This window comes from Desmodus rotundus, chromosome 10 (genome assembly GCF_022682495.2).
Source record: "Desmodus rotundus isolate HL8 chromosome 10, HLdesRot8A.1, whole genome shotgun sequence".
NCBI classification, from domain to species: domain Eukaryota; kingdom Metazoa; phylum Chordata; class Mammalia; order Chiroptera; family Phyllostomidae; genus Desmodus; species Desmodus rotundus.
In genome coordinates, this window is record NC_071396.1 from 35327387 (window position 1) to 35346107 (window position 18721).

Here is an 18721-nt window from a genome sequence, read left to right on the forward strand (position 1 = left end):
AATCCGTGGGATTCCTTAGTAAAGGTGGCACCAATGCGCACGAGCCCAGCTCCTGCTCCAGGAGCTGACCCATGGCCAGACTTCCTCCAGGCTACGGACAGGGCACACATCTGGGTTCCACACACTTTTATTAGAGGGTCAGGGGCGGTCCTAACAGGTTTTGGTGACGCTCACTGCTGGTGACGCTGCTGGATGTGCCCTTCCCCTGCTGGTGAGGCTGCTCCAGCCACCCCTCCTCTGCCTGGGGCTGAGTGAGGAGGGCCTCACCCTTTACAGCCCTCCATACAGTAGTCCAGGAAAAGCCCCGCCGCGTGAGGCTGCAGGCAGCGCTAGCAGTGTAGGGCTGTGGTGAGCGTGGCCCTGACTCGGGACATACAACATCAAAGGGCAGCTGGGGAGGCGAGGCCAGAGTGCCCGGCAGCCCAGCCCTACCCCCGCCCAAAGCCCCATGTCCTCCTCCCATCCTGTGATGTGCGGTGTGCGTGAGAGAGCCCCTCACTCTCCATCCTGGTTGGGCTTGATGAGCCCATATTCCACCGCTTTCCCCAGGCAGGCCACAGCCACCCTCGTGACAGGGCCCTCCTTGCCCTTGGCCAGCACCGACAGGATCTCCAGCACCTCGGTCTCCATCAGGGTGCTGGCGGTCTCTCTCGAGGCCTCCACCATGTTCAGCACCACCACGGCGCCCCGGTGCTGTAGCTCCTGGTTGGGGCTGAGAAGCAGAGCTTGCAGGATCTCTAGCCAGTGTGTGGTCTGCAGAACATGGGGCGGTGTGAACACACAGCCACGGGCTGAACCCTGGCAGGGCCAGCCACACCGACCTGCCCTGGAAATGACCCACCAATGGCTACCCAGCTGGGGGTCCCGGCCCACTGCCCCGTCCCCGCAGACAACAGGCACTGACCACTTGGGGGATGCGGCTACACAGAGAGGGCCGCATGGAGGTGAGCATGGCCAGGCCCCCGGCGGCCGCCCGCCGCAGCAGCTCATCGTCCTCCCCGCTGTACAGCACCAGCAGCTTCAGCCGGTCATTGCCCTCGGCTTCGAACAGGTCCTGCACCTGCGGCCAGACGCGGGAGCCTGAGTCAGCTGGGGTGAGGCCCGCCCAGCATGCTGGCCCACAAGACTGCCCGGACCAGCCCTCACCTCCTTGCTCATGGCCAAGTTACACATGCACTCTGTGGCTGCCCGGCGGATCATCTCATGGTCCTCAAACATGTAGCCCTCAATCATGGGCACGGCCTTCTCCTTCAGGATCTTCTGCCTGCGGGGGCAGTGGGGGGGAGCACCATCAGAGCCTCCACCACCGGTCCCCATACAGTCCAGCCCTGGGCAATGTCCACAGACCCGCCTGCACCAGGGGTGAACAGCACTGTTTGCTGGTCTTCCAGCCGGGCCCAGGAGGTGACGTGCGACGTGGGGAAATGCTCTGAGCTAGGGGTTAGGAGGTGAGGGTGGTGTGATGGCGATGCTAACCCTACCATCTGAGCTCTTACATGACCCAGCCCGCACACCGTCTGCCTTCATGTCCCCCCCCCCGCCTCCCCCCCCCCCCTCCCTCAGCCCAGCTGAAGGTGCAGGTGTGATTATCGTGACTGTTCTGCAGAAGAGGCGGCCAAGGCTGCGAGTGCATCACGCTGCCACAGTCACGGTTAGTCACAGCCACTAATATATATTGATTGGCCACATTGCTGGGAGCCAGGCACCTTCATATTAAGTGCTTTTACATGTATTTTCTCATTTAATTTTCCTTGCCACAAATCCACTCCACCAAGGGGAAAACTGAGGCATGGTGTGATTAAGTAACTTGCTTGAGGTCACACACTGGTAACCAGAGAGGCCAGAATACGAACCCCGGCAGTCTGGCTCCTAGCCTGCGCTGCTGTGGCCAAGGGCCTTCTCCTCATGGGACTGTCCCCTCAGATGTGTGATCCACAGGGATCGCAGACAGGGCAACGACCAAAAGGCGCTATCCAGACTGTAAAGTAGTTCACTGGGGAGAATCTAACTCTTGATGCTGCGCCTGGGCTCGCACCCCAAGGCACCTTACCGGAGCCTCTCACTGATCCCCGCCAGGTTCGTCAGAGCCATGAGCGCCTCGAAGTTTTGCAGGCCTGAGCAGTTGAGGTGCAACAGGGAGACCAGGGGCCGGACCACCTCATAGATCTGTGACACGCACCCCATCCGTCAGGGCTCCATACCCCAGCCCCCACCAACCCCACCCACTGGCCCTCCCCATCCCCTTGCAAGAGGCTGCCCTCCCCCTCCAGGGGCTCAGCAAAGCTGCCACTTCCTGTGTGTGCCAAGAAGGACCCAGAGCCCCAGTTAGATGCCCTCAGGGCCCAGTAAGGGGGTGGAGAAGAGGCCAGGGCTGGGGCAGGGAGACATGACACGCACCCGTTCACCAGGAAACGTCATCTCTGGGTTGGAGGTGATGGTGAGCTTGGCGAGAGCCTGAGCTGCCTTTGTCTGCCCCACGTCAGTGCCTTCCAGGGCCAGCGGGAGGAGGGCCTACAGGGACAGGTGATAGAGGCGATAGAGGTGTGCCCAGGAGCGTCAGGCCCATGCTGTCAGGCCCTGACTGTGCCAGCCTCATCGTCCCCCTCCTCTCTCCCCAGCTTGCAGATCGGGGGCTCAGACCCTGCTCCCCTCTCCGAGGTCTCCCACTAAGCTACCCAAACACTTCCTGAAACACCATTTAAGGGCTAGACACCGGCTGTGCAGGACTCTGGGCCTTGGAGGGCAGAGACACAGGAAGGAGGAAAGCGCAGGACCCGAAAGGAGCCTGCCCCGGTCAGCATCATGCAGGCCACCGGACGACAGCCTTCCTCAACGCGAATGATGCTTTTCTGTTCCACACCTAACGCCGATCGCTGGCACGGCAGCCACTGAGGCTGCTTCAGAGCCCAGGAAGGAGTCTGCAAACCAGCTCACCTTGCCCCCTCCCTGAGCCACCACAGTGCCTCGGTCTTCCGCCTCTTCCACCAAAGCCAGGAAGACCCTATGGGGAGAAGCGGTGGCGGTGGGCAGGCCCGGGGCTCCGGCTGGCAGCCAGTCCCCTCCTGCGCTCAGGAAAGGCAGGCAGCCAAGCCATGTCCCCTGCCCCGAGAGGCCCACGGCCCCAGGACCTGCTCCCTCGGTGCGACGCAGGCCCACCTGGCCAGCAGCTCTCTGCAGGAGTTTGTCAGCACGGGGGTCTCGGTCTTCACCATGCACGTCACGGCCGACACCACGCCCGCGGCCAGCAGCTTCCTGACCCGCGCCCGCACGAAACTCGGCTTGTCCTGGGGAAGGAGGCAGCTCAGCTCACTACACAAGGAAAGGGGACCCTCACAAAGCATGAATTGGGGCACATGAAAACAAAGGGAGGGAAACCCACTTAAATGAAAGACCTGCCTGCTGTGGACGCCCCAGATCAACGGGTCCCAATGACGAGGGAACCCCTGAGCCCCTTACACAGCTGCCTCACCTTGGGGTGCTGCTCGGGCACATGCTGCTTGGCGTACTTGGCCAGCTCCACCATCTTGGGGTCGGGCTCCTCGTAGTCGTAGCTGTTGGTGCAGTTCACCAGCGCCGAGGCCACCGCAAAGAGCACCGCCCTCTCCTCCGACTGCCGGGAGCAGAGGGCAGGCAGAGCGGTGCTGAAATCGCTGCGACCTGGGCCCAGACCCCCAATTCTGCCCTTGGCTGGACCACTTGAGCACTGGATGAGTCTGGGAACACTCCCAGCCCCCAGGCTGGCCCCAGACTTTAGGAGCTCACACGTCTGACCCCCCAACTCCTCCAGAGAGGTCATCCTTTCCGACACTGCTGCTGTGGGCCAGCATGCCCATGCCACACGGTGTGACCACTCAGGCTACCAGCCCTCCCTCCCTGGGGCCCGAGAGCCATCGGCCAAAGCCTTCCAGGAAAGCCTGGCGGGCTCTAATCGACTGCACGACCCATGGAGGTACCTGGCTGAGCTGGAACAGAGCCTTCAGAGCGGCCTCATCCTCCACAAACTCCTCCTTCACGTCAGCATCAAAGGTGAGGTAGGCCAGGCCCTCCACTGCCCAGCGCCGAGTGCCCGCATCGATCCGGTCATTGCACAGCCACCTGGGGGCAAGTGGGGTAACAGGCAACCCTCAGATGGGAGCGAGAAAGGGCAGGCCAGGGCCGAGGGGGGAATGCCAGGGACTCGACTCACTCCAAACAGGGAAGCTGTTCACAGGGTCTGCCGGGGGTGGGGGGGCGGGGGGTGGGCAGGGCAGTGAGGAGGCCCCTCCCTCCTGTGGACCCTACTCTCCTGAGGCCAAGCCAAGAGGCAGGGAGCCAGAGTAGCACCAATGACTCACTTGCGACACTGCTTAGCCAGCTTGAGAGTGGAGCCCTCGGCAAACTGCTTCATGCTGAAGTCGGTCCCGCCAGCTGAGCCGAGTTTACAGAGTCCCTGGAAGAAGCAGTGACGACCAGCTAAGGCCACTGGGAATGAGGCAGAGCTGGGCCCCACACACCTGGTGTGGGCCCCTCCCTGGCACTCTTCCAGGCCACTCTCTGGAGCATTTGATAGCAAAATGCAATATTGGGGTGGCTGCATGACACAGGATCTAGTTAGAGATGGACATACAGGCCACTGTGCCATCCTGGGCCCCAACCCCTCCCGATCTGTCCTGGGATTTGCTGTTCCTTTCCATGTCGGAAAAACCCCACTCTTTACAGGCAGAGCTAGGACATGTACGGGGACAAGGCAGGTGCCTCAGCCAAGGTCAAGATCCATATGGGGTGAAGAAGCCCAGGACTGAGTGTGGGGGGTGGGGGACCAGTCTCCCCAAGGTAGATGGTGGCAGTAGGCTCAGGCAGGCCAGACGGGGCCCAAATCCCAGCTCCTGGGGCCGCCCACAGGCCCTGCCTATCCACACGGCCCTTCCGACCGGCCTGGCCCCACATGTCCTCCAAACTCATCGATTCCTCCTGGAGCTTCTCCCAGCGCCTCCAGGGGGCAGCGTGTATGGACTGCATGACTAGCTGTGCGCTCTGCATGGGGCCCCTCTCTCTGACTTGGCCCTGACCGGCCTGGGCCTCTGGCCTGGTACCCATGTTCTCTCCTAGCCTGTGCGGGGCAGACACCAGCCGGCCCGCACGTCCAACTCACCACCAGCGCTCGGATCCGGATACTGTCCTCCTCACTGCGCTTGTACAGGTCTTTCAGCAGTGAGACACCGTTGGCTGTGATGAAGGAGGCCCGCTTGGCCTTGCCAGCCGCATGGATCAGCGCCTCCACGGCCACCAGCTGCTCCTCCTCCCGCTCTGAGGCACACAGGGCGATCACACTCTCCATGACGCCACTCAGCTCCAGGGCCCGGTTGCCGGCGTCACACGGGCCCTGCAGGAGGCAGGACACTGTCTGGATGGCACGCAGCTTCCCGGCCAGCCCGTGGCCCTCAAACCAACTCCTGAGGGGCACAGGGTGGCAGCTGTCAGAGCGAAGCCAGCATAAAGGGACCCTCTGTCCCTCCCATGGCCAGGCATCTGCACTCCCCAGGCAGGGACGGCAGGAAAAGCAGCTGAGGGGAAGATGAGGCCCTTTCCCCAGATGGCAGCGCCAATGCCCCTTCTCTAGGCTTCCTTTCCAGCCTCCCCTGATGACTTCCCACCCCGTGTTCTCCTTTCTGCACTCAGTGAGATCTGAAACCACCCTGCTCGTTTCATAATCTGCCATGGCCTCCTCCCGGCTACGAACTCTTCAAGAGCAGGCCGTCACACAGCGCTGCTGTGAGCGAGGGGGCACGGCACGTGCCCAGTACAGAGCCTGGAGGGCACACGGCATCACAATGAATGCAGAAAGAGGGCCGCTGGGGGGTAGCTGGGGATGAGGAATCCTCCCCAAGGCTGCTGCCCCTCCCCAAGGAGCTGGCAGCAAGGACGGGCCGACCCGCTTGCCTGATGTAGTTTTCGCAGAGCCGGTGGAAGTTCTCCCGCTCGGCGTCACACTTGAGGTCATCAAAGAGCTTGCTGAGGAGGGTGGAGGCGCTCATGCGGCTGTTCGCTGTCACCGTGAGCTCCCCGGGAGGCTCCTGCAGAGAGCCCCCCACCTCTAGGATCTTCTTCAAACCTGCAAACGCAGCCTGTTTAGAAGCAGAACATGAAGCCCAGCCCCAACAAGCCGAGCGCAGAGGTTTCTGGGCACCTGCAGGAAAGCAGGCCCATGCCGGGCAGGCAGCAGGGTGCGGACAGCAGTGGGCAGGGCCGGCTTAGAGTGTGGGCAGCGGACCTGCGGCCGACAGAGGCCGAATGCTCTGGGGCTTTGAGGTTCCTGGGGTGTGTAAAACTGAGGGGAAAATAACACCCACACCTCACAGGATTAGTGAGGCGACACAGGAAGGTGAGCACCCAGTAGGCACACTCACAGGCACTTTTGCCAGGCTTTCCTCATTTACCCTTTAGGGGGAAAGAGCAGTGCGAATTCCGACATTACATATCACTATTTCTCCCCGAGGACAGAAGCGCTACTGGCTCACTGAACACCTTCAGGTACAGAGAGCAGACCCAGCCTCCCAGTAACCGGCTCGCGGCCGCTCCACGTGAACACGTGCACACGGCCCCATGGCGGGGCTGAGTCTGAGTGACTCCAAGGGCCAGCAGGGCCACGGGGTGCACCTCAGTGCAGACACACAGCTGGTACATGGGGACGGGCAGGCCCAGCCACCCACGCAAGACACAGCACATCTGCTCAGTCTCCTCTTTCTAACACACTGTCCCCTACCTTGGTCAATGACCCAGAGAGTGAGGCTGTTGTTGGGGTCCTTGAAAGACTTCCGGGGCACCACTTTAATCAGGAGGGTCAGGGCGTTGTCTCGACCTTCGCCTGAGACCCCCACCTCCGTCAGCAGCTCCAAGAGGTTACCGATGAGGACCTTCAGCTCCCGGGCGGGATCTGGCAACAAAAAGACATCAGTAGGTTCCACAGTGACCCAGCCCTTACCTTTGAACTTCCCCAAGAAGCCGGAGAAACACAGGGAGGGGCACCTGCACCCTGAGCTCTGGGCTGGGCTCCAGCTTCCCCACAGCTTAGAATCTGGAGTAAAATCCGGTCACCAAACTGTACTTCTGAAAAACCTGAACCTGTAAGTCTGGCCCGGAAGGCCTGGCTGGCTCCGTCCCCTCCCATCCCTGACGTCACCACCCAGCGCCCCCAGGCCCGCTCCACTCACCCACGATGAGGGCGCCTTCTTTGCCTCGGAAGCCTTTCTTGACACCTTCCTTGAGGGCATCAAACATCACCTGCAGCAGGTGACAGGCAGCCAGCGACACAGCCTGGTTTTCCACACCCAGGACGGAGACCAGCTGCCGAGTTCCCAGCACGCTCAGGGTCGCCACTGTCTGGGAAGGAGACAGGAGGACTGAGATTCTGGGTGGGCTCCTCTGAAAGTGGCCACGGGTCAAGTGCCTGTCCCCTGGGTTCCAGCCAGCTCAGGTAAGCGCTGGGCACGGATTTCCCCACAGCGGCCAGGCAGGGCTGCTCCTGCTAACGCGCCTGGACTCCACCATCCGTGCTGAGGTCCATCGCAGCACTGAACCCTTCACATCGGGTCACATAGCCATCCCGATGGCACAGATGCTGTGGGTGCCACCACGGTCCACATCAAGATGCCAGTGGGACTCTCAGGGAAGAACGGGTGCCCTGCTCTCCACAGCAAGCTGGCCATGAGTGCTTGGACAGGGAGTCAGTGACCTGGCCTCTCCGTGAGCAGCTGCGGGGGGTCATGCTCGGAAGCCACCCCCCGAAGCAAGTGCTGCGCTGGCAGTGGGTGGCTTTGCCACTTCCTGGCCCCAGTTCACCCCAAATCACTTGAGCCTTTTTCAAGCCACTTTAACTTTTCCTCCCATTACATGTCTCCTTGTACTCTGCCTCAGGTTTTTGTAATAAGTCAAAGCGTGAATGTGTGGATGGAGGACGGATGGACGGACTATGGCAGTACCTAGGCAGACCCTCCAGCGCACCCACCCGGGACTGGTGCTCCGAGCAGATGCCGACCAGCGTGCGCAGCGCGGCCAGCATCAGGTCGGTCTCGCCCGTGTCCAGCAGGCACTGCAAGAGCTGGACCCCATTGTTCCGGAAGATCTTCTCGGCTCCAGCCTCCTCCCGGGCCAGCACCACCAGGTTCTGAGAAGCCTGCATCAAAGGAAGCGCAGGATAACGTGGGCACCACACCCCCACAGGGCGGGGCAGGCAGAGGCCCTGAGCTCTGGCCCAGCTGAGCGACCTCGCTGAACGTCAGTGCCCTTCCTTGTAAGCAGAGGAAACAGCCTGCTCTCAGGGCTGATGGTTAGAGCACATGGGGTCCCGAGTCCCTGGCAGCCTGAGGGACAAGGTCAGTGTCTGTCACCTTTGTGTACCCAGTGCCTGGCAGGTGGCCTGGCCAGCAGGTGTCCATGAACACTGGTTCCCTCTGCTTGGCTCACACTCGGGCCCCTGGCCCCGAGGTCGTGTCCAGGCTCTGTGACCTCAGGTGCATGGCCTGAGCAGCGACACGCAGCAGACCAGGCCCACAGGAGCTTCTGGGGACAACGCCAGCACACAGGCCGAGCACCACGGCTGGGCAGCTCTACCAAAGCTCAACTCTCACTCCGCCCAGGCCCCTCACCTTCTGCTTCTTCTCAGTGCCTTTCTCCTGGGGGTCCAACAGGATCTGGAACATCTGTTCCACCTTGGCGTCCGTCGAAGACATGTATCGTACCTGTGACAACCCAGCGAAGCCTGGAACAAATCCCCGCTTCGGCCAGAGACAACACACCCCCTCTTTTCTCTCCAGCTCCTCCCAAGGCCTGGCTGCTTCCTTGGGGAGGCACGGCAAGTGTGTCTGGGTTCAGGGCCTACACCAAGCTACCGTGGGCAGGAAGAGACTTGCTTGGCAGCTTCTCCCAAACTCCCTGTGGCTACTTTCCTCTCTGAGAGACTTCCTGCTTGGGCAGCAGGGGTGGCACCCTGCTGAAGGCAATGCCATTCAGAAGGGGAGGCATCCTGTTAGCCGAGGGCTACCCACTCCCACTGGTGCCTGTGTTGTGGCAGCACTTATATTTCCTGCAAGGGGGCTAGCAGGTCACGAGGTAGCTGCCAACACTCCCCTCAGGTCATGTATTCAAAAATAATCTGAATGATCAGGGTCATCCCAGGCCTTCCCCCTCACCATGGTCAAGGGTGAGGATGCTGGCACAGGCCTCACGATGCTGCACCCTCTCCCCTCTACACCCATGGCAGACATGACTAATCAAGTCTCAGCACATTCTGCTGCCAGGCCCTGCAACCAGCTCCCTCATCCTTCCAACACAGGGCCCTAGGCAGACCCTGTGAGTTGAACAGCGCTGGCACTGAGCAGAACACAGTTTGCTCTCCCAGGTCTCAAACTCGTGGTAAGGCGTTTGCCATCACAGTACTTGCTTCCACTGTGTCAGCATTTTAACACCAAGTTATCCGGTTAATTCAACTTTGGTTACAGTTCATGATGGTGAAATTAAATTAATTCCTTTCCCCAGGGGTCACCCTGTTATCGTTTTGACACGTATCCTTTAAATTATATCTCTTCACATTTACACACCCAAGTGTATGCAAAGGAAAAACACGGTATGGTCTGGGGTGTGTATGTGTGGCCATAATTTCATGTAAGTGACATCATACTAAATATGTTATCATATATTTTGCTTTTTTTCACTTAACAAGCATCAGCTTCCCACGTCCATGTGGGTGGATCTACCTACCCCGTAACAATGTGGGAGCCTGTAGTGAGGACAGCACCCGGTTCCTCAGCCACTCTCCCAGTGGGGGCATTTAGGCTCCAGGTCTTCATTAAGATAAACACACAACACCTGCTCGTGTACACGGGCAGGACTTCTCTAGGGGAGACATGCAGACATACCCGACCACAGGGCACGCTCCTTCCAACTTTCAGAGCTATGCTAAACGCTCTCCCAATTAGCTATACCGACTCAGACCTCTCCCGCAGCCAGGAGTAGGCACCCCCAGCCTCACACTCAAGTGTCTGCCTCCCTCCTTCCAGCAAACTGGACACACTTTCGATGTTTGCCAAACAGACCACCACCGAAGACAGCACCTTGCTGCTATTTCAGCTTGCTTTTCCCTACCCACTGGCAAGAGGGAACATCGTTCCATAATCTCGTGTGCCATCGGTACCTCCTCTCTGCAGACCTGTGTTTACATCTTTGACCCAGATCCATTTATTGGTGTCCTTCTGCCACCAGTGAATGCCACACTCTCTCTCAGCCACACACATACCTTCTCCTGAATCTGGCCACCGATGCTGCGCAGGGCCTCCTGGAAAACTTTGTTCTTGGGCTCCAGGCTCACACATCTCTGCAGGTCAAGGACAGCCTGGTCAAGGCGGCCCAGCTTCTCCAGGGCTTGGCTCCGTCGGTAAAGTGCTTTGACATCCCCACCGTCCTTTTCAATGGCTGAGCACAAACGGGAGCTCTGTCAGCACCCATGCGGCCACCGTCTCCAGGCAAGAGCAGTAGGGAAAGATCTTGAGGGCCAGAGGAAGATAGGGGGACGGAGGTGGGGCTCAGCACTTCAGCCTCGGAAAAGGTGAGGGCAGCTGCAGAAAAGGAAATGCCCGAGGAAGTGGGAAAGAAGGCAGGCGTGTTTCGGGGGGAAGGAGAAGAACGTGATGGTGCAGTGGTCCCAGAATCCTTGCCCACCACAGAAGCCCCACAGCTCCACACTGGGCACATTCCCTACCTTTGGACGCTTCAGCTTCTGCTTTGTTGTAATCTTCCTGTAAAAGGAAAAACAGAAGCCTGGCTGCCTGTTCATCTTCTTTTCGGGGCACTAACTGAGCAGCAGAATTGGTCTCCAGAATCACCTGGTCCCCTACCACCTGGAGGCCCAAGACATCCCACAGGTGTGTGTGGCCTGAGAAGGTGAAGGTCCTTCCAGGGGCCCCACGGTGGCGAGGCGGGCAAACCACAGCCGGCAGGGGCAGGGGCTCCCTCACCAGCTTGAGGTGACAGGCGGCCAGGTTCCGGTGCAGGACTGCCTGGTCCTCGGCCGTGGCGCCCAGCCCCAGGGCCTGGGTGTAGGCCGTCAGGGCGCCCTCGTAGTCCCCGCATTTGAACAGCTCGTTGCCATCCTTCCGCAGCTGCTCCACTGAGCTGGCCTGTGGAGGGAAGCGGTGGAAACGCGGGGATGGGCTCAGGGCAGAGCCGGGAGCTGCGGGTTCGGGATGAGCCTCAAGTTGGGAGGAGGCTGGAGATGGTCAGAGCAGGTGTGGTGTGAAGTGGTGACGCTGCCGGGGGTGGGGAGGTAGGTACGCACCCCGGGGATGGTGGGCTGGGGTTGGGGGGCGGTCCCTGGACCACTCACAGTCATCGCGGAGGGGACGTCCGGGGCGCGCGCAGACGAAATCTCCGAAACAAGCTGAGTCCAAGCTCGGAAATCTGCCGTCCGCCACCCAGCCCCAGGCCTGCGTCAGAGGCGGCGGTCGAGCAGGGGCGAGGCCAAAGCGTGCGTGCGTCAGGGTGAGGGGCGGGGCGCTCAGCCGGGCCGCAGGCGCAGAGAGGCCCCGGGAACGCCTCGTCTGTTCCCAACCAGACCTGCAGGGGGCGCGTGGCCGAAGACCCGCAGCGGCCCAGGCCCCGCCCTTGGCGGAAGTGCAGGAGGTCTGCCATCACCAGGGCTGTGAACAGCATCCTGCAAGAAGCCCAAGGCTGGGAGCGGGCCGGGTCTCTATGAGAGAGGGGCCAGTATCAGGATGCTGGCCCCCGCTAGTGCAGTCTGTGGGTAACAGAGCCCGAGAGAGTCTAGAGAAACCTCATGCCCCCTCCCCGCATAAATGCAGAATCTATAAACACAAATTCAGGGGGCTCACAGATAGCCTTAAACCATCCATGGAAAGATTCAGGATTGCAAACCCTGATTATAATGTGTGTAATCTACTAAGTACCAAATCCTGTCAGTCCTGACCGTTGCCCCAACAACACAAGCATGCCTCCCTGTTACCCGCTTTCAGAGACCCCTGAACTTTTCCTTCACCGAACTGTAATCCTGTATTGACTTGATTTTCTGTTTGAGGTCTGTCTCTCCACTGGTCTGTAAGATACAAGCCTCCCACCCCGGAATTTAGGAACAGAGTTCCAGATCCTGGAACTCCCTGGCAGTGTTCCCATGGCTTCGGGGCTGGAGTTCTCACCTGAGAATGGGCTGAGGCTGAAGAGCAGACAGGTTGAGCTGGTGTAGGGCCTCAAATTTAGCCCGGGCGCATCAGGAGCCCGCTGCAGCCTGCAGGTGGCAGTAGGAGGCTGCCTCCGGAGGGTCAGAGAGCTGAGGGCAGAAGAAACCAGGGCAGGGTAGTGCTGGCCATCCGAATGGCATCCTGAGAGGTTTGGCACAACTGAGGGTGCTGAGCCATTACTGAAAGGAGAGGCAAGAGGGCTGGAGGCAGGCAGGAATGGACTGCCCACACCCTACTCCGCACCTTTGGGAGAGTGAAAGGGATCAGCTGTTATCAGAAGGGCAGGCTCCCTTCCTCCCAACCAGCTTCCTAGAAGAGCCCAGGTTTTGCTGAGAGAGTAGGGGACCTGAAAGGAGAAGGGGGGTAAGGAGGAGACTGCTGTACCTGGGAGAGAGGTAGGTGGGCAAGGGTCATCCAGCTAAACAGCAGCAGCAGCCCCATGAGGAGCCTCCTCTGGAAGCCCACAAGAGGTTACGGCCACCTCTGCCCTGGTCCTAGGTACCCCAGGACCCCTCACTGAGCCAAGGCTGCAGACAATAAGTAACAATCAAAGCCCTAAGGCCCCTGCACACTGTGAACACAGACCTGAAGCTTCTCTGTCACAGATCCCTATAAAGAGCTGAAAGTGACTGAGTTTCTACCTTGTGTTGGAAAATGTGGGGACTGTGGCTCCAAGCTGCCTAAGGTTTTCTGAGCTGTAGTGGAAAGGCTGAGACTAGAGGACAGCATGAGGGATGAGAAGGAAGTTGAGCCATTAACCTGCAGAACAGACAGGCATGTAGAATCAGAAAGGTTTCTCTCCACCCACTCTCAACTTTCGGGCTTCCATGGAAACCCTGAGAATTCTGATTGTTCCATTTCAAGCCCCAGAGGCCTCAGTCCAAGCATTGGGAACTTCCCTCCCTAACCTCTGCGTCGGGGCAACCAGCAGGGCTAGCTGAAAACCAAGGGTAAGTCCTCTCATTGACTTTCTGCGTGAGCCCTCACCAGCCCGGCTCCCCCACCCCCCGCCGCCCGGGATACCAGCCAAAGCAGAAAAGCTATCTGTCTGGGGTTTACTTAGCAACTAGCTGATCCCTTGTCACAGGGAAAGACCTCACCCTAGAGCGCACAGTAGGTGCCGGGGGGCTGAAGCAGGAACCCTATGGCATCCTGGGGTTGCCAAGAAAGAAACACAAATTTTGCCCCAGCCCCTGAGAGCAAAGAAGTGGATTCCTGCAGAAACACCGCTGATGCTTGGGAGCCTAAATCCGCAGCAATACAGCAGAGCTCCCAGCATAGGTTCCAGTTTCCAGAAGGTCAGGCCCAAGGGTTGTCTGGGTCCACAAGTGAGGGTCCCCTGCCCTTGGCAATCAGGCCCATCCCTGCAGGGAGATTTATTTTTTCAAGCACTTTGAGAATTTTCAGAGCATTGACAGGTTGGAGATGTTCATGGGGGGAGAAAGCCCTCCTGGGAGAAGCTGGCTGGCTCTGACCTTGAGGCTAGCTGAATTGCCCTTCTGCCCCGATGGCAGTCACCTGTGCTTTCCTGCCCTGGGATCCGCACACTGCGAGGCCACCGTTTTATTTCTTCTGTCTTCCTTCTTCAAACTGCCATGTGGACCTCATTCCACAATCCCAAGAGCCTCCGAGGCGCCAGGGGGCGCTGTGATGCTTGGCCCGGGCGTCCCGAACTCTCAGAAGCGCGGTGTTCCACCCCAACGCTATGGGTTCCGAGGCGGCGCAGTTGCTGGAGGCTGCAGATTTCGCTGCTCGGAAGCACCGTGGGCAGCGGCGAAAGGACCCCGAAGGGACCCCATACATCAACCACCCTATCGGTCGGCACCGGGCCCGGGGAGCAACCGCAGCGGTGTCGGGGCGGGGGGCGCGCACCTCACTGAGCACCTACTCTGAGCCCAGCTTTGTGCCCGTGATTGTGGATGTTTAAGCCTCACACAATCTGGGGCGATGGGCATGGCTGTTCCCTGTGGACGCTTGACACCCAGAGAAAGTAAAAACTTGCCCAAGGCCACCCAGTTAGTGGCTCTGCAAAATCCACAACACGCGTGCCTGGGACACCCCTCGGGTCTGACTTCCTGCTTTGCCCCGCCAGGTGTGGCTCGGATCCTGACCCATGAGGCGGGAATCACTGACATTGTGGTGTTACAGGTAACTTTCCTCCTCTGATAGGAGGCTGGGTTAGGGAGCCGGGGCTCCATTCATCTCTGGGCACCCCTTGCCTGGCGTCACACGGCTAAGTGGAAACCTGTCCCCAGGCCGCCCTGCTCCATGACACAGTGGAAGACACAGACACCACCCTGGATGAGGTGGAGCTGCACTTTGGGGCACAGGTGCGGCGTCTGGTGGAGGAGGTAACAGATGACAAGACTCTGCCCAAGCTGGAGAGAAAGAGGCTGCAAGTGGAGCAGGCTCCCCACAGCAGCCCAGGGGCTAAACTGGTGAAGCTGGCGGACAAGCTGTACAATCTGAGGGACCTGAATCGCTGCACCCCAGAGGGTAGGATCCCCCCACTTGCTCGGAGGGAAAGGGGAGGGTCCACCTTCTGGAGGCCCAGATTGGTCAGTTCCCCTGAAAAAAAAGCCTGGCGTTTTGGTTAATTCTCCAGACTAATTCTACTAGATCACTGGGATCTGCTTTCATAGGGCAGAAACACAGTACTATAGCGGGGCCAAAGGGAAGTTTTCAGGACAAATCGTACCATCAAGAAGTCATCTCCTGGCCCTGCCCCAGGCCCTCCAGGAAGTTGGCAGAATCCTGCACGTTGTGTGAGCAGTTTTCTGTCCATTCACACGCAGGATGGTCCGAACATCGAGTCCAGGAATACTTTGAGTGGGCAGCGCAGGTGGTGAAGGGCCTTCAGGGAACAAACCGGCAGCTGGAAGAGGCTCTGAAGCAGCTGTTTAAGGAGCGGGGGTTGGCACTCTGAGCAGGGCTTGGTGTGGCAGAGACCCCGGCCTTGTCCAGGCCAGAGTGGAGTCATACGCCAGCCTTTCGGCGCCTCTCGAGCTCCTGGCACTGTTCGCTCAGCCCAGCGGCCAAAAACATTTGCTTTTTCAAACTTGGAAAGTCTCCTGGCAACTATTAAACTGAGCCTGGATTGTGGGAGTCAGACATCCCCCCCATCCACTCCTAATGCCGACACTGCCCTTCAGACCTTGAGTCTGTTTGCCATTTTGCAAGGTGAGGTCTCTGGTCCCTCGGGTACTTGGGCTTGTATAAACACTTGTTCAGTTATTATGGAAAATAAAGCATTTTGCGTAAAGCTTTAGGTTGCTGCTCCTTCTCCATCCAGCCTCTGTAGTGGGGAACCGGTAGGTGGGACACCTACTCTGAGCCTGGCTTCCTTATCAGTGACTAGGCTGGGTAATTCTCAGGGTTACTTTACGTGACGCGCCTCGTTAAGTCCTCGTTGGAATGGGTGGCAGATGAATCGGAAAGGAATGCCACCGGCTAACTTGAAGCTCCTGCTGAGCACGGGAGATACCCCAGCAGCAGCGTGGTAGGCCTGATGGCGTACCTCGGGCTCCTCCCAGCCCCAGTCGCAGGCTTGTCACTTTACGGAATTCTTTGGTTGCTAAGCCACAGGCACTTCCGGGCGGCTCCGGAAGTGGCCCTTCCCCGACGCCCGGCGGTAGGCGGTGCCTGGGGGATGCACCGGGAGGTGGGGTTTTGGTTCCTGCTGAACCGCTTAGGTTTATTAGCCCCCTTGAAAAGGGTACCCCTTAGGGATGAGTAAATTGTTAGGTCGAGGTCACTTCGTTCCGGACCACGATAGTTTTTCACCCAAAGGAGGCCCAGTGCAGTTTGCAGGAAAAAAAAAAAATGCAAAGGGTCACAAAAAATATGACTTTAAAAGGAAATGAGTTTCGGGACAGTCCCAGATAAAGTTCAAAAGTTCAGAGCAGGTACTTTTCGGAGCATGTGGGTCTTTTGTTTTTGTTTTTTTTTGAATTTGGGGGCAGATGGGATTACAGGATTTTTAAAACAATATTTGTGTAAGTCTGAAAGTCAGTCTGCAGTTTTTAAGTGATTTAAAATTTAAGTTCCGGGACATTCAACGAACATGAACTCCTTCTGTACCTTCAGAATGAACGGAGTCACAAGGTGCTTGGTGTATTACAAACCTCGCGTTATGCGTGTTCTGTGTAATAACCAGATGGGCAGGGCAGGGCTTACTCCGATTCTTCAGGGAATAAGCTTGGAGAGGTGAGAAGACTCGTTCATGATAAAACGGGTCGAATAGCGATGGAGTCAGGACCGGAATCACTCTCCTGTTCTGCCAAGCGGCTGGGCCCTGCAACCAGACAAGAGTGACCACAACGGATGTCACTCTAACCCTTGGATGGACACGCAGATCAGGTCTGAAACAGCTAGTGCATTTGGACTAGGAGTCTAAGGCCTTCTTAGGCGACCTGTTGGATCTGGTATTTATTTTTTAAATTCGATGTTTTTAAACCATCAGAAACTTACAGAGGAGTTGGAAGTAGAGGATACGTAACTTTCCCCCCTGAAACGCTTGAGATTAACTAACTTGCTGACCGGATGCCCCATCACTCCTAAACACCTTAGTATTTAGACACAGAAGTTCTATATGCCCAAACTAGAACCATCAACACCAAAAAATTAACATTAGCACATTACTACCTTAAGTCTGAGATAATAGGGCGCCTCACAATTTACACGGAGGCTCACCTTGGCTGAGCTGGGAACCCAAAGTTTTGCTTCTGGCCTGGAATTAGAATGCTTTTTTACATTTTAAATACTTCGCGCAGCATTCTCGGGCATTGTACAGCTGTGCTTACTCCTCCAGTTTGACTGTTAAGTCCCTAGGCACTCTAAGAGGAAACACCCATTTGTAGAACTTCTCAAGGCTTTTACAGTCAACACTGTGTCTTAAATCTTCATTCCTGTCACATTCCAAATGCCAAGAAGGCCTCCTCCGCAACCCACTAGTGCCTACGCTACCTAATTATGTAGAGTTCACTTCCAGTTCAGGTTTATCCTCAACTAGGGAGGTCAAAAAGTCAGGAGTCAAAGTGGGTGGAAGCTCTTTGCAGGCCCACTTGGTCCTGGCAACTGAGCTGATTTCTCACTAACTGTTAAGTAAAACTGAGGCTTGTTATGAAGGATCTGGTTTGTCCTAAGAGAATTAAGACAAGTTGAACTGTGAGAACTGCCGCTTGGAAGTGTTTGTTCTTTGTCCACATTTTTGTTAGAGAAAAATAGAGATGTTTAGAGATCTTGATTTGATGGTCAGCCTCATTCCCAGACTGATTTCCCCCTCTAAGTGCCAGAGTCACTGCTAACCACAGTGACTGTGGTAAGCGGGTCAATTTCAGGGTACAGATGTCACTTCCCCTACACAGGTATTTGAGGTTATACTCACCCACTACACAAGCGAAATCAGAGCTCTGTCTGGGTTCTGACTAGCCACACAGCTCTCCCTTCTTCACGCAAACGGGATGGTTCTAGCTGGATGGAGACTCACAGGAACAGAATTCTATCCGGTTCCAGTGGCTGAAGTTGCTTCTTTCTGTGTTCAGTCCTGGCTCCGGTTTTGATTGTTAACTGTCAGAACTGTGAGGCCACAGTGCCGGAGCTCCATGGTCAAGGGTCGCTGCTTGCCTTAAATCTGTAGGCTCATTTGCCGGTTAGGTATGCAAAAGGATCACCTGGGAGCTTGTTAAAATGCAAATTATCTGGCCCCTCCTCTCAGAGACTAGTGCAATAGGCTGTGCCCAGGCATCTGCCTTTGCCCCTACGTACTAGCTTTTATTTCTCGTTCTTGTCCCATCGGTGTCAGGTCACTGGGGCTCCGCTCCACACACGGTCCTCCATGCTGATAACCTTATTTCTTGCGCTGCGGTACAGACGGGATTCTGCGTGCCCCGGGCGGTCGGGAAGAACTCTGCTGTGTGACTTGCAGCTCTGGGTAGCTCCTCCGCAACCTTTTCTCCAGAGGTAATCGTACTCACCGATTTTTGAAATGCTGCAAGTGTTTTCTCTGCAGTCTATCACTTGCGTTATAATCGTGGTGTTTTCCATCCTACAGAAACTTTGAATGTGTTTGTGGTAAAAATCTATCTTTCCCCTTATAAAATTTTTTAGGTTTCATGTCATTTATAACAGACCTTTCCCACACCAGAGGTATAAAAATACCCTATACTTTCTGCAGTAATTTTGTAGTTTAACTTTTTGTATTTTTTAATTTTGTAGTTTAACTTTTTGTATTTTTTTCCCTTGGGAACTAATTCTTATGGTAACTGTTAGGCAGAGATCTAACTTTTATCGATAAAGTGCTGCTTATTAAATAATCGGTCTTTTTCCCATAAATGCTCCTTTTATCCTAAATTCCCAAACAGCTGGGTCTGTGCAATACCTGTCCCACTTGTCCCTCCAGTCTTTGCCTGCTCCCTCTCCAGGACACACGTCACGGTCACTTGAGCATCCTTTGGGAAGTCCCGCAGGACAAGTGCCTGCCACCCACCGCGGCACGG

At 57.2% G+C, this 18721-nt stretch overlaps 2 protein-coding genes across 5 annotated transcripts; one reads left to right on the plus strand and one right to left on the minus strand.

The window, feature by feature from the left end:
* Window positions 1-111: 111 nt before the first annotated feature.
* Window positions 112-15054, minus strand: UNC45A (unc-45 myosin chaperone A). 3 transcript variants are annotated; one of them, XM_024561831.3, is made up of 22 exons: window positions 14923-15054; window positions 12183-12313; window positions 11357-11719; window positions 10989-11150; window positions 10733-10769; window positions 10271-10446; window positions 8625-8717; window positions 7985-8152; window positions 7191-7359; window positions 6743-6913; window positions 5920-6091; window positions 5132-5432; window positions 4335-4429; window positions 3954-4095; window positions 3470-3610; window positions 3157-3284; window positions 2935-3001; window positions 2398-2511; window positions 2051-2166; window positions 1147-1264; window positions 905-1060; window positions 112-753 (listed from the first exon to the last, which is right to left on the minus strand). In XM_024561831.3, exons 3-22 carry the CDS (start codon window positions 11360-11362, stop codon window positions 496-498), a joined length of 2790 nt encoding a protein of 929 aa, XP_024417599.2. In that variant the 5' UTR covers window positions 11363-11719; window positions 12183-12313; window positions 14923-15054; the 3' UTR covers window positions 112-495. The 3 variants fall into 3 exon arrangements, with proteins under 3 accessions (XP_024417599.2, XP_071075562.1, XP_053768357.1); XM_071219461.1 differs by lacking the exons at window positions 11357-11719; window positions 12183-12313; window positions 14923-15054 and having other exon boundaries at window positions 10271-10589; XM_053912382.1 differs by lacking the exons at window positions 11357-11719; window positions 12183-12313; window positions 14923-15054 and having other exon boundaries at window positions 10271-10517; window positions 10989-11087.
* Window positions 13908-18641, plus strand: HDDC3 (HD domain containing 3). 2 transcript variants are annotated; one of them, XM_053912399.2, is made up of 4 exons: window positions 13908-14041; window positions 14317-14372; window positions 14480-14720; window positions 18028-18641. In XM_053912399.2, exons 1-4 carry the CDS (start codon window positions 13930-13932, stop codon window positions 18141-18143), a joined length of 525 nt encoding a protein of 174 aa, XP_053768374.1. In that variant the 5' UTR covers window positions 13908-13929; the 3' UTR covers window positions 18144-18641. The 2 variants fall into 2 exon arrangements, with proteins under 2 accessions (XP_053768374.1, XP_024417419.1); XM_024561651.4 differs by lacking the exon at window positions 18028-18641 and adding an exon at window positions 15020-15492.
* The last annotated feature ends 80 nt before the right edge of the window (window positions 18642-18721 follow it).